This window comes from Oncorhynchus tshawytscha, linkage group LG22, assembly GCF_018296145.1.
Source record: "Oncorhynchus tshawytscha isolate Ot180627B linkage group LG22, Otsh_v2.0, whole genome shotgun sequence".
Lineage (NCBI taxonomy): Eukaryota > Metazoa > Chordata > Actinopteri > Salmoniformes > Salmonidae > Oncorhynchus > Oncorhynchus tshawytscha.
The window spans coordinates 18,333,784-18,349,405 of record NC_056450.1 but is presented as its reverse complement, the minus strand read 5'-3'; the positions used below and the strand labels follow the sequence as shown (position 1 = coordinate 18,349,405).

The 15,622-nt window shown below is 42.0% G+C and overlaps 1 protein-coding gene across 4 annotated transcripts in view; it reads right to left on the bottom strand.

Annotated features, from left to right (window-relative positions):
- The window catches only part of LOC112221988 (vitamin D3 receptor A), a 97,693-nt gene extending 82,285 nt beyond the window's left edge, over window positions 1-15,408 (bottom strand). For 2 of the 4 annotated variants that reach the window (XM_024384489.2, XM_024384491.2), the window contains exons 1-2: window positions 15,184-15,405; window positions 14,650-14,786 (exon numbers count right to left, since the gene is read on the bottom strand). Coding sequence is in view for 2 of the 4 variants with exons in the window: in XM_042303878.1 (XP_042159812.1) it covers window positions 4,006-4,139 (134 nt within the window). In the remaining 2 variants the exon portion in view is untranslated. Of the gene's footprint in view, window positions 1-4,005; window positions 4,204-14,649; window positions 14,787-14,892; window positions 15,151-15,183 lie in introns of those variants that run through there. The other 2 variants (XM_042303878.1, XM_042303879.1) reach the window with 2 other exon arrangements.
- Between the last annotated feature and the right edge of the window lie 214 nt (window positions 15,409-15,622).

Genomic DNA, 15,622 nt, shown 5'->3' with positions numbered 1-15,622 from the left:
ACGCACTAAAGTGCTGTTTGAATGAATGCTTACGAGCCTGCTGCTGCCTACCACCGCTCAGACTGCTCTATCAAATCATAGACTTAGTTATAACATAACACACAGAAATGCAAGCCGTAGGTAATTAATATGGTCGAATCCAGAAACTATCATCTCGAAAACAAGACGTTTATTCTTTCAGTGAAATATGGAACCGGTCCGTATTTTATCTAAGGGGTGGCATCCATTAGTCTAAATATTCCTATTACATTGCACAACCTTCAATGTAATAATTACGTGAAATTCTGGCAAATTAGGCGGCCCAAACTGTTGCATATACACTGACTAAGTGCAATCAACGCAAGAGAAGTGACAATTTCACCTGGTTAATATTGCCTGCTAACCAGGTTTAAAAATATATACTTCTGTGTATTGATTTTAAGAAAGGCATTGATGTTCATGGTTAGGTACCCATTGGAGCAACAATACTCACCGCATCGATTATATGCAACGCAGGACACACTAGCAATATCAACCATGTGTAGTTAACTAGTGATTATGATTGTTTTTTTTATAAGATACGTTTAATGCTAGCTAGCAACTTACCTTGGCTTACTGCATTCGCGTAACAGGCAGTCTCCTCAGAGTGCAATGAGAGGCAGGTGGTTAGTGCGTTGGACTAGTTAACTGTTAGGTTGCAAGATTAGATCCCCCGAGCTGACAAGGTGAAAATCTGTCGTTCTGCCCCTGAACGAGGCAGTTAACCCACCGTCCCTAGGCCGTCATTGAAAATAAGAATGTGTTCTTCACTGCCTTGCCTAGTTAAATAAAAAAGGTCCAAAAATACAGATTTCCGATTGTTATGAAAACTTGAATTCAGCCCTAGTTAATGGGCCATTCCGATTAATCGGTCAACCTCTATTTAAACCGTAGCCCGAACAGCAGAGCATTCCCCACCCCTCCGAGATCACCGAAACACCCCGGACCCTCCACCCACGACCACAGCGCCACCAACCTCAATGCCCACCACAGCCAGCGCAGCACAGACCACCCCTCAATGGAATTGAGGAATTCATAGAATCAAACCACATCTGGGAGAATTGTAAATCTAAAATGGGGATATGTGGAGAAATCACTTTGCAAACCTCTACAGCAATATAACAAAGAGCCCAGAACAAAAAGATCAAGAAAAATTACAAATCCCTGAATCAGCAGTCAAAGACTATCAGGATCCTGTGGATACCCCAATTACAAAATAATTATTGGAAAGACAATACACACTCCAACCCAAAAAGGTCTGTGGTGCTGATGGTATTTCAAATGAAAATATGAAATATACAGGACCACAAATTAAAATTGGATATACTCAAACTCTTCAACATTATCCTCACTGCAGGTATTTTCCGATATTTGGAACCAAGGATTGATCACACCAATCTATAGAAATGGAGAGAAATTTGACCCAAATAATTAGAGGAATTTGCATTAAGAGCAATTTGGGGAAAATTCTCTGCAGTATTATAAATAGCAGACTACATAATTTCCTTAACGAACAACATCCTGAGCCAGATTGGAATTCAAAAACATTATCGTACAACAGACCTCTTTTACGCCCTCCACACTCTAATTGACAAACAAGTAAACCAAAACGAAGTCAAAATCTACTTGTGTTTTGTAGATTAAGAGGGCATTTGATTCAATTTGGCAGAAAGGTATTTTTTTATAAACTAATAGAAAGTGGTATTGGAGGGAAAACATGTTATTAAATCATTGTACACTAAAAAAAAATGTGATGTTAAAATTGGCAACAAGCAAACAGACTTCTCTCAAGGACGTGGAGTGAAACATGGCTGCCCAATAAGTCCAACACTATTTAATAACTACATTCATGAATTGGCAAAAACATTAGAAGAATCGTCAGCACCTGGTCTCACCCTACTCAACACTGAAATCAAGTGTCTGCTGTATTCAGATGACCTGGTGCTACAGTCTCCCACTAAGGAGGAGTTGCAGCAGCACCTAGATCATCTGCAGAGGTTCTGTCAGACCTGGGCTCTGACCGTTAATCTAAAAATAAATAAATGATCATCCAAAAAAGGTCAGGAAATCAGGATGACAAATATAAATTCTAATAGAACACACCAAAAACGACACGTTTCTAGGACTAAATTAGAGGTCGACCGATTAATCGGAATGGCCGATTTCAAGTTTTCATAACAATCAGTAATCAGCATTTTTGGACACCGATCACGGCCAATTACATTGCACACCATGAGGAGACTGCGACGCAGGCCGACTACATGTTATGCAAGGAGCCACGGTAAGGTGCTAGCTAGCATTAAACATCTCTTATTAAAAATTATCAATCTTATTACTAGTTTACTACACATGGTTGATGATATTACTAGTTTATCTAGCTTGTCCTGTGTTGCATATAATCAATGCGGTGCCTGTTAAATTATCATTTAATCACAGCCTACTACGCCAAACAGGTGATTTAACAAGCGCATTCGCAAAAAAAGCACTGTCGTTACACCAATTTGTACCTAACCATAAACATCAAAGCCTCTTTTAAAATCGATACAAAAGTATAGATTTTTAAACCTGCATATTTAGTTAATATTGCCTGCTAACATTCATTTATTTTAACTAGGGAAATTGTGTCACTTCTCTTGCATTCTGTGCAACAGAGTCAGGGTATATGCAGCAGTTTGGGCCACCTGGCTCGTTGCGAACAGTGTGAAGACCATTTCTTCCTAACAAAAGAGAACCAACTTCAACAAAAACGGGGGATGATTTAACAAAAGCGCATTTGCAGAAAACCTAACCATAAACATCAATGCCCTTCTTAAAATCAATACACAGAAGTAGATTTTTTAAAACCTGTATATTTAGTTAAGAAATTCATGTTCGCAGGCAATATTAAACTAGGGAACGTGTGTCACTTCTCTTGCGTCCATTGCACGCAGAGTATGGGTATATGCAACAGTTTGGGCTGCCAACCTCATTGCGAACTAATGTACCAGAGTTTAACATAATTATGACATAACATTGAAGGTTGTGCAATGTAACAGCAATATTTAGACTTATGGATGCCACCCGTTAGATAAAATACGGAACGGTTCTGGATTTCACTGAAAGAATAAACGTCTTGTTTTCGAGATGATAGTTTCCAGAATTGACCATATTAATGACATATGGCTCGTATTTCTTTGTGTTATGTTATAATTAAGTCTGATTTGATAGAGCAGTCTGACTGAGTGGTGGTAGGCAGCAGCAGGCTCATAAGCATCCATTCAAACAGCACTTTATTGTGTTTGCCAGCAGCTCTTCACAATGCTTCAAGCATTGCGCTGTTTATGACTTCAAGCCTATCAACTCCCGAGATTTGGCTGGCAATACTAAAGTACTTATTAGAACACCCAATAGGCAAAGGTTAATGGAATACAAATGGTATAGAGAGAAATATTCCTATAATAACTACAACCTAAAACTTCATACCTGGGAATATTGAAGACGCATGTTAAAAGGAACCACCAGCTTTCATATGTTCTCATGTTCTGAGCAAGGAACTTAAACATTAGCTTTCTAACATGGCACATATTGCACTTTTACTTTCTTCTCCAACACTTTGTTTTTGCATTATTTAAACCAAATTGAACATGTTCATACCATGTCATGCATCTTCTCAGTCATGTTGAGACTGGTCTACTACTTGCTTTGATGCATTGTTATTCTCATCAATATTGTTGTTGTAGTTGCGGTTAATGGTAATCCCATTTCAACTACTACTATTGCTGTTGGTCCCACAATTTATTTATTATATATACTTTGACAATGTAAATAATGAACTTGCCATAATTATATAAGAGAGTGAGAATGTTTTCACAAGCTATCTCATATTGCACACCTCCATTTGAGACAAACGACAAAATGAAAAACAGAACCATTCAAAAAAGGAGGGAGGAGAGGAGACCGGAGAGGAAGGAAACACTAAACGTGCTTGGTCCTGTCCCATGGGCTTACCCCTGTGTTCTGTAGGCTCCACAGGAGTCTGCAGCTCTTCTGTGCAGCAGTGGCAGTGGGAGGGGGCGCATGACAGCAGATGAAAAGGGGAGGGGGCTACAATGGGGGGCTTGTGGTCTCTCAACCAATCCCATCCATTGGGCTCGGTTTACACCCAGTCCCTCCCTGATCCACTCGATCCATGAGCTGCAGCAGTAGCTGAGGAGAGAGAAGGGAGAGAGAGGAAGCGGAGGGAGGGGGAGTGGATAGCCCCCAAGCACTGGGCCTCTGAGAGCGATGACAACCGGTCAGAAAGAGCTAAACCAAGAGGGCTTTTCAAAAGCACTGCGCAGGGGAAACGCATGTGAACACCTGCATTGCAGAGCCCAATGACACACTTTACACATCAGCACTGCCCATTACGGCTTAATGAGCAGTAGTGGCACTACCAGAAATTGTTGTTGCAGTAAAAATATTAAAAAGGGTAGGTAGCATAAACGTAACCTCATCCATTACTACACACATCAAAAGAAAGCCTAAGTCATGTTAGAAAATGTTTTACGGGTGCGATGAGTGCGATGGTAACATGGAGGGCCCGACAAGCCAGCCTATTCCCTATATTATAAACTGAAATAACTTCAAATGTATACCTTCAAATTAAACCAAATCCCTCCCATTTCCAACTTATAATACATTTGAAGTATTTGCAAGGTGGCCATCTAGCCTTCTAACGTTAGCACTACCAGCCTGCTAACGTTACGTTAGCACTGCAGGAGTCAGCCAGTTGCAATCAATACCTAGCTAGAGCTGCATTAAAGTAAACCAATGTTTTGGAAATACATAACGCCATCTAACCAGTTACCAAAGAATGTTCGCTATATGCAGTGATCTTACCAAGCCAGCGAGCCAGGTAGCTAACATTAGCTATTGAGCAAACTAGCTTTTAGCCTGGTCAACCAACAACATAACCGCAGATCAAAAGCAGACTTACAGATTGAAGGCTGGGCACATCTGATGGTAAAAGAGAGCAGGCTGAGTTAGCTACAAAAATGAGGGGAAGGAAGGAGCGTTACCGGGCCGAGGGCGGGTGAGTGAAATCTAATAAGCTCAGCAAAAAAAGAAAACATCCCTTTTTCCAGGACCCTGTCTTTCAAAGATATTTGCATTTTTCTGAATTAACGTCACAGATCTTCATTGTAAAGGGTTTAAACACTTTCCCATGCTTGCTCAATGAACCATAAACAATTAATGAACATGCACCTGTGGAACGGTCGTTAAGACACTAACAGCTTACAGACGGTAGGCAATTAAGGCCACAGTTATGAAAACTTAGGACACCAAGAGGCCTTTCTACTGACTCTGGAAAAACACCAAAAGAAAGATGCCCAGGGTCCCTGGTCATCTGCGTGAACATGCCTTAGACATGCTGCAAGGAGGCATGAGGACTGCAGATGTGGCTAGGGAAATAAATTGCAATGTCCATACTGTGAGATGCTTAAGACAGCGCTACAGGGAGACAGGAAGGACAGCTGATCGTCCTCACAGTGGCAGACCACGTGTAACACCTGCACAGGATCGGTACATCCGAACATCACAGCTGATCGTCCTCACAGTGGCAGACCACGTGTAACACCTGCACAGGATCGGTACATCCGAACATCACACCTGCGGGACAGGTACAGGATGGCAACAACTGCCCGAGTTACACCAGGAACGCACAATCCCTCCATCAGTGCTCAGACTGTCCGCAATAGGCTGAGAGAGGCTGGACTGAGGGCTTGTAGGCAGGTCCTCAAAAGGCAACAACGTCGCCTATGGGCACAAACCCACCGTCACTGGACCAGACAGGACTGGCAAAAAGTGCTCTTCACTGACGAGTCGTGGTTGTCTCACCAGGGGTGATGGAAGGAATGCGTGTTACACCGAGGCCTGTACTCTGGAGCGGGATCGATTTGGAGGTGGAGGGTCCGTCATGATCTGGGGCGGTGTGTCACAGCATCACTGGACTGAGCTTGTCGTCATTGCAGGCAATCTCAACGCTGTGCGTTACAGGGAAGACATCATCCTCCCTCATGTGATACCCTTCCTGCAAGCTCATCCTGACATGACCCTCCAGCATGACAATGCCACCAACCATACTGCTCGTTCTGTGCGTGATTTCCTGCAAGACAGGAATGTCGGTGTGAAGAGCTTGGAGCCACCTGTGAAGAGCTCGAAATGAACTCTCAAACCCATGGCAAATGAGCCACGTCTGGGACCTGTTGATTACGGACCCCCCTTTGTTCAGGGTGAGTCCCATGGCTAGTTTAGGATGTTTCCATTCCCCCGTTAAGTTTGCTGAAAATAAATGCAGAAATGAGAAGAAAAAAAAAAAAGATAGTTGACTTGATATCTTCAATCACTAAGCCAAGCTGGACAAAGTGAACGCTCAATTGTTCTCAGTGGAGTACTTCAACTTTTTTTGTCAGCATTGAATGCTAGCACATGATTAACCAGCCATGTGGCTTCTGTCAATGTGCTTGGAGACAGACAGTGTCAAGGTGTCCAGATCCACCACAGCAAGCCAAGTGGCCTGCCGGTTACAAACACGGCAACTCCTTACAAAGCCCCTTAGGCCTAAAATCACAAAACCATAACTTCCAAGCTTTTTCTTAAATGCCTGAATTATACCTACACTTATGTTGTTCCATTGCAATTACACTCGAGGAAACCATTAGCACCTTTAAAGAAATGGTACCACTACTAAGGCTGCAAGGCTACTGGGGTGTAGTGATTGAACAACAGTGAAATACTTATACCTAAACTCAATCTTCAAGGAAAATAGCAAGAGATAGTGAGGCAAAGGGTAATCATGTAGAACTAAATGGCATGGGTCTCTACTCGTCGTTTTTTAAAACGTTTTTCATCTTGTCAAATGATCTCCCGTGTCACTCGCTGTGAGTCAGGGGCACGCCAGTACAGCATGCCATTTGTTTCCCCAATGGGTGGTAGAGGGAACACAACGAATGACACACCTTCAGTTCTGTTTTCAAAGCATGTACATGGGAATATTTCACAAGCCTTGACCATCTAGGAGCTGTCAAGAGAAAGCTAATCTGTACAACACAAACCAGGGAACTGCTGTAGCTTAAGCTTACTATGTATTTTTACAGCTACTAGGAAATAACTCAGATGAGCTAGGAACACTTGACGCCCCACGACCATCAGCTCAAGAGAAAAAACATCCCGCTTGGTTCAATGAGATGTGCTCCAAGTCCTGCCTCTCCCATCAACTCATCGTTTTTCAAGAGCATACAAACCAAAGTGGGTACTTGAAAGATGAATGAGGAAAGATTATCTATGATTTAAAAAGGAGAATCCTTGTTATCTGTGGATTAATTATAGAAGTGTCATATGAACATTTTTATGAACCTATGCCGCCATTCAGTCATGTCCCCCCGTCCTTAACTTTTTACAAATAAGCCTATTGAACACATTGTCGTTGTTAGAATTTCGATATCAGTGTTATAAGCTGTCATTTTTCCCCGTCCTTCCTTCACCCGACAAGTTGGCTGCCACCTGACAGAACGACGAGCCGATATTTACACAATATATTGTCCCTCTCCAAACGCAATAGAGTGGGAAAGCGGCCGTGCATTTGGACAATTAGGCACTGCAGTAAATAAAACAGCAGTCTTGTCCAGGACTGGAGTCTACACAGACCAGTGTGCCATGGCCAATCAGAGCTACAGTAGACCTTTACACCAACAAGCCATTTGCCACACGGGCCAGCCATCATTCACTTTGAACTGGACTGTGTTTACAGGCAGTTCTAACAGTGCGACTTTAGATCATTAGAACGCATTCGCCAAAAGTCACAAAATATACTTGAATGGATGTCTGCAAATATGTCACCACAGGAGTCTTCTTATATTTGAGAACTTCGCAGTCCTATTGATAAAACAACCATGAAACGGTAGGCTCTCTCTCCCACAGTTATGCATATCAACAAGATTAACTAATGTTAGAGCAAGATGAGCTAAAATTCTCATTAAGGAACATTAGACAAGGCCTCCCGAGTGGCACAGTGGTCTAAGGCATTGCATCGCAGTGCTAGCTGTGCCACCAGAGATTCTGGGTTAGAGCCCAGGCTCTGTCGCAGCCGGCCACGACTGGGAGGCCCATGGGGCGGCGCACAATTGGCCCAGGGTTTGGCCGGCAGGGAAATCCTTGTCTCATCGCACACTAGCGACTCCGGTGGCAGGCCCGGGCGCAGTGCGGCTTGGTTGGGTTGTGTTTCGGAGGACGCATGGCTCTCGACCTTCGCCTCTCCCAAGTCCGTATGGGAGTTGCAGCGATTAGACAAGACAGTAACTACTAACAATTGGATACCACAAAATTGGGGAGAAAAAAGGAACATTTGACAAACCAAACTTTTTCACCTAATTGGCTGTCAAAATTGCACTAATAAACGATGGGGTATTGTAGCCTCCTCGTCCTTCTGCATGTCCCAACCAAGCACCCAGACAAACTGGCTAGCTAGCAAGCTACTTCCAGTCACAAATGAGAGAACACCTTACTCTGGCCATTTTACTTGCTGAAGCAGAGCTGGTTACATGTTATCTAGAGCGTTCTTAACTATTACTTTTTTTAACCTAGGTTTACTGACACAGCAGGTCGTAAAATGCATCAGTTCTGTGGTTTGGCACATTCAGACCAGAGTACATAGCCAGAGTGAATTTGCTAATGCAAAAGACATGCTAACTGTAACAATCATTCAAGTTCTTGGTAACCAAATGAAACTGGCATCTCTAGCTGTAGCCACCGAAAAAACTGAGTGGAAAAAGTCAGTCACTCACCCACTCCTCCAATGGCATGACACCCTCCTTACACCTTGCTAGCTAACGTTAGGCTCTGTGATCTCAGCTTGCTACATAGATATGCTAGCCTATTAGCTACATTATGACTGCCTTGTGATCATTGCCCTTGCTAAGTTTGATTGTATTGACATTCCCAGCCTTAGTTACATTTATCAGTTTCTGTCCAGAAAATTGAGTCACTAATCAACTGACTGGCTTTCTTGATGTCTATAGTTCTCTCAGGTATGCAATCTGGTTTGCGCTCACGTTATGGATGTGTCACTGCAACCTCAAAAAAGGTCCTAAATGATGTCACCATTGCAATGTTGTGCTGCTATTTTTATTGACTTGGCTAAAGCTTTTGATACGGTAGACCATTCCATTCTTGTGGGCCGGCTAAGGAGTATTGGTGTCTCAAACCAGGTCTCTGGCCTGGTTTGCTAACTACCTCTCTCAAGGAGTGCAATGTATAAAAAGTCAGAACATCTGCCGTCTCAGCCACAGTCCCAATAGAACATCTTTACTGGTATTGTCCATCAGTGGCTTGCATTTAGAGTCAGGTCCAGGAATGGTTGTTAGGGCATAATATCTTTATAGACTTGGGTAAAGTATTTATTTGTAGAGCAATATTGGTAGAAGTGCTACAAATTAGGGAGGTTCAGGACCCTCGTAAGATATCATACTAAAATGGAGGGATGAACTGTAAATAGAAATGGCCTTATACTAGGAAAGACAGGTTACTCTGTGGACATCGGAGGGTTGGAGTATAGATCAGAATGAATCGTGGATTGGCCAATGCGAGTGAAAATCCAGGACTTGAATTAGGAATATGCATAATTATTTAAACTACAGGTACCGTAGTCATTTTACCCCACAAAATAAAGTTCCATCCTCATGAAATAGTGTTGTGTCCCTGAGAATCTCTAGAAAACATGGAATACAAAGTATAACACCAGAACCAAAGTTTCATTTGGACCCCCAACACACTAGAACAGGGGCCTCTCAAACAGGTCGATCACGAGCTACCAGTAGCTCACAGACCACCTAAGAGTAGCCCACCAAACTATTCTGAAAGTACATGCAATTTTCATGTGTTCCAACAAAACGAGTCATAAACAAATCTCTTAAGGATCAGACACCGTAAGCTCCCATCTAACCAATGCAAAAATGTACCTTGTCCCACCCTGGTTAGCCACTATTGCCTTAAAAATCCAAACCTCACACAATATCTGGCTAATCATTTCCAGCAATATTGCCCCTTTTGGTCTGTGTGTTGCAGACATTTGTCTGTGAGTAGCCAGTAGTGATTGGTGGTTCGAAATAACAACTTTTTGGTGAAAGACGGGAACCAAATCACATAGTAAAAAGACCCCTTCATTTAGCACCCTGATATGCATACTTTTACTACTGCGGTTTGAGCTCCAGACATCGATTATCAGGAGATTGTTTTTATAATTTGTCTCAAGATAGTAATTCCTCAGCGCATGAACAATAGTGAGAAGAGACTCATTGTCTTCATTTTTTCTTTTGCATGCCATCTAATAATGTGGTACGGTAAAAATGTATTTGAACTCACATTTTATGATCTGACATAATAGTAGGCAACGTTTTAGGCTTTAAAATTTAGAGTGAGTATTTTTTCATGATTTTGGGTCAATTTCAAAGCATTAACTTAGCAAAGAGCAGTTTGGGAGCAAAATGATCCAGCTCACAGAAAGACACAGAATGCCCATTACTAGTGGCCAGTTGATTTGATAAGCTTCGTGGGCTTCTGGAAATACTTTCCTCAACCTTCTCAATTAAATGTTAACTACAAAGGCTTAGCTGGCTGAGGTACAGTACATTCGGAATGTATTCAGACCCCTCGACTTTTTCCACATTTTGTTACATTACAGACCTTATCCTAAAATGTATTAAAACAAATTCCTCAGCAACATAAACACCCCTTAATGACCAAGCAAAAAAACAGTTTAGATATTTTTGCACAAAAAAAATATTACAAAAAAATATATATTATAAATTTTACATAGGTATTCAGAACCTTTACTCAGTACTTTGTTGAAGCGCCTTTGGTAGCGATTACAGCCTTGAGTATGACGCTACAAGCTTTGCACACCTGTATTTGGAGAGTTTCTCAGTTTTTTTCAGGTCTCTCCAGAGATCTTCATTCAGGTTCAAGTCCAGGCTCTGGCTGGGCCACTCAAGGACATTTTGACAAATCCACTCCTAAGTTCTTGGCTGTGTGCTTAGGGTCGTTGTTCTGTTGGAAGGTGAACCTTCACCTGTCTGAGGTCCTGAGCGCTCTGGAGCAGGTTTTCATCAAGGACCTCTGTACTTTGCTCCATTCATCTTTTCCTCGATCCAGACTAGCTTCCCCAATCCCTGCTGCTGAAAAAAAAACACCCCCACAGCATGATGCTACCACCACCATGCTTCACCGTAGGGATAGTGCCTGGTTTCTTCCAGACGTGATGCTTTGCATTCAGGCCAAGGAGTTAAATGTTGGTTTCATCAGACCAGAGAATCTTGTTTCTCCTGGTCTGCGAGTCCTTTAGGTGCCTTTTAACCAACTCCAAGTGGACTGTCATGTGCATTTTTCTGTGGAGTGGCTTCCATCTTGCCACTCTATCATAAAGGCCTGATTGGTGGTGTGCTGTAGTGATGGTTATCGTTCTGAAAATGTTCTCCATCGCCACAGAGGAACTCTAGAGCTCGGTCAGAGTGAACATCGTGTTCTTGGTCACCCCCCTAACCAAGGCCCTTCTCCCTGATTACTCAGTTTGGCTCAGCTCTAGGAAGAGTCTTGGAGGTTCCAAACTTATTCAATTAAAGGATGGAGGCCACTGTGTTCTTGGGGACTTTCAATGCTGCAAAAATGTTTTGGTACCCTTCCCCAGATCTGTGCCTCGACACAATCCTGCCTCGGAGTTCTATGGACAATTCCTTCAACCTCATTGCTCGGTTTTTGCTCTGACATGGACTGTCAAGTGTGGAACCTTATTTCGACAGGTGTGCCTTTCCAAATCATGTCCAATCAATTGAATTTACCACAGGTGGACTACAATCAAGTTGTAGAAACATCAAGGATAATCACACAATACCCCATAACGTCAAAGTGAAATTATGTTTTTTGAAATTGACAAATTAAATAAAGATGTAAAGCTGAAATGTGTTGAGTCAATAAGTATTCAAACCCTTTGTTATGGCAAGCCTAGATAAGTTCAGGAGTAAAAAAGTTGCATGGACTCACTGTTTGCAATAAGTATTTAACACTATTTTTTTAATGACTGCCTCATCTCTGTACCCTACACATGCAGTTGTGTAAGGCTCCTCAGTCAAACAGTGAATTTCAAACAGATTCAACCACAAAGCCCAGGGATGTTTTTCAATGCCTTGTAAAGAAGGGCACCTATTGGTAGATGGGTAAAAAAAAAAAAATTGAATATCCCTTTGAGTGTGGTGAAGTTATTAATTACAGTTTGGATGGTGTATCAATACGCCCTATCACTACAAAGATACAGGCATCCTTCCTAACTCAGTTACCGGAGAGGAAAGAAAACAGTTAGGGATTTCACTATGAGGCCAACGCTGACTTTAAAACAGTTAAGAGTTTAATAGCTGTGATAGGAGAAAACATTGTAGTTACTCCACAATACTAATGTAATAGACCGAGTGAAAAAAAGCAAGCCTGTACAGAATAAAACATTCCAAAACATGCATCATGTTTGCAACAAGGCACTAAAGTAATACTGCAAGAAATATGGCAAAGTAATCCACTTGTTGTCCTGTTTGGGGCAAATCCAACACATTACCGACTACCACTCTCCATATTTTCAAGCATATTGGTGGGTGTCTGCGTCATGCTATGGGTATGCTTGTAATAGTTAAGGACTGTGGAGTTTCACAGGTCATACAAGTAACAGAATGGAGCGGGCTAAATCCTAGAGGAAAACCCAGTTTAATCTGTGTTCCAGACACAGAGATGATTTCACCTTTCAGCAGGACAAAAACCTAAAAACACCAGGCCAAATCTACACTGGAGTTGCTTACCAAGAAGACAATGAACATTCCGGAGTGCCAGAGTTTTGAAACTAATAAATGGGCAAATATTGCACAATCCAGGTCTGCAAAGCTCTTAGACTTACCCAGAAAGACAGATGTAATCTCTGCCAAAGAAAATTCTACCATGAATTTACTCAGGGTGTGAATACTTACAGTATGTAAATGAGACATTGGTGTATTTAATTTTCAATAAATGTGCAAAAATGTTTTTTTTAAATAATGTTTTCACTTTGTCATTATATGGTATTGCATGAAGATAGGTGAGAAATATTTTATCCATGTTGAAGTCAGGCTATAACAAAATGTGGAATAAGTCAAGGGGCATGAATAATCTGAGTATCAGAAGTGTGTTGCGTCTCACCCGATTTGAGATGTTTGATGTGTTCTGTGTGTCTCTTCGGAACAGGGCACCCCTCAGATGGGTAATATCTGGCGTTTCGTGGGAATTTGATGTTGCAGACATGAAAATATTCCTGGAATTATTCATGTTTGTCAGATGAATCCAGAAAAAGTTAAGAGTATCTGTTCTTCTGTTTTTTATATGGAGTCTCTCCCTACTCAAGTGCAGTTGGGTTATATGGGGTGGCAGGGTAGCCTAGTGGTTAGAGCGTTGTACTAGTAACCAGAAGGTAGCAAGTTCAAACCCCTGAGCTGACAAGGTACAAATCTGTCATTCTGCCCCTGAACAGACAGTTAACCCACCGTTCCTAGGCCGTCATTCAAAATAAGATTTTATTCTTAACTGACTTGCCTGGTTAAATAAAAGGTTAAAAAATATATATTATAATATTTACTAGAGAGTCAGAGAACTTGTTCCAATACCAACGTAGTGTGATCATTGTAACGCTTTTGGACATGTTTCAAGTTTTTGCAGAAGGGAGAAGCCGAGATGTCCAAGTTGTGGAAAAGATCATATCATTCATTTTAAAAGTGATGAATGTGACATGTTGCAATTCTGGTGGGAACCATGAAGCCATGGCTTTGGAATGCCCAACAAGGGTAAAAGAGAAGAGGTGACCAAAGTCAGGGCTGTCCAGAGCATTTCATATGCAGCGGCTGTTAAAATGGTTGAGGTTTCGAATGGTGCGCCTGAAGAGTCCAAAGACAAACCTTCACTGTCTGCCCTTCCAACAGCAGGTCCCAGATATGTTCAAGGTTAAGAAGGTGGACTTTGTGGCCTTTAAAGCTATGATGATTAATGGCACTGCCAAGGTGGAGAGAAAGTCCAGGAAATATATATAAATTGTGGATGCAGTGGAACGGTTCCTGGGACTGAAAGACTTCTCGGCCGAGGAGTTGCATGGAGTATTGTCACAAGCAGTACCACCCTCAAGTAAGTCATAGAGCCTGAGAAGTGAGAGAGATTTGAAGGGACTTTATTTTATTGCTTTATTTTGGGTGGATTAAATTAGGTTCCTTATCACATATGGGTTTTCTTTTTACCTTGGTTTGTTAACCCCGTCCAGTTGGTGGAGGTAATAAACTTTTGGGGGTTGTAGTCTGCCAAAAAACCCACAGAAGAAGAATTAGCGTCTAGTCTGCCAGAAAGCCACACGAAGAAGTTGTTCACACGCAGCCAACGGTGGGCGAAGCTAACAACTGAAAACACGACATACAGAAGGGTTTTCATGCGCTACCAAGGGTCCTAGCTTCAAAGCTAGCTGTGGCTGGCTTGCAGTCTCTGCTGTGAAGTAATCGAGTTGAGTAACTAACGTTAGCTATCCTTATGCAAGCTGGCGAGCTAACTTGAAAGCAATTGTCTTACCTGATGTGGCATATCGCCCTTTACTTTGCTGGGTATCTGGACTGAAACTTGAAGCCAGTTCAAGAATTCTCTAAAGGTTTGGTAACGTTATCTGGTGAACGTATTCTTCGTTCAATGGAAACTTTTCTGGTGTTTAACTGTGAAAGAAATGACAATGGGTTACACAAAGCTAACGTCAATCGGCTAGCTAGGAGTAGGATACGATAAATCAAAGCAACATTTATGTATAATAACAAAAGTTACCTAACATTACTCTGATATTCCATCAATAACCATATTTGCTACGTAGTTATTACAATGCTAGAATACACCATTTAACATAACCAAATTGATCGCACTAAAATGACAGTTATTCTGTCAACATTAGCAAGAGCGCTAGCCGCGCTGTTCAAGCGTACAGCGTTACGCGAGCCAATCATTTCAGTCTCAAACGCAACAAAAACACATTGCTCAGCCAGCGCCTCGTTATCAAATGTATTTGAAACGTGCATGTTATGAAGGCCAAATGGTAAACTCATTCGCAAAACAACTCACGGTAATCAATCAGTACGAAGAGGCACGTCTTTAGTCTATTCCTGAATAAACACCATTCTGCTTCGTCCCGCCCCATAGTTCAGCAGAAAATGCACATCTATACATATCACCGCCAGCAACCAATCATAACTAACGTGTAAGAATAGTATTTTATTTTAATTGGACAGGAGCATTACAGGCTCACTTTTCTGGTCGAATAGAACCCCCGATATTAGAGAAAGGAGGAGAAGGAAATCCCATTGGGCAATGAATGGAGGAACGTATAACTTATTCTAGTATTCTAATTCCTATCCTAATTCAATGCGTATAACGCTCCACCCTGCAGACTGTCGACCAATCGCGTTCCGGCTGTCATGGTGCGTCACAAGGTTGCTAAATTATCGTCACGCAACACCTTCCCAAAGGCAGTGTATGATGCTGCGTTAACGTGCTAGGCGGA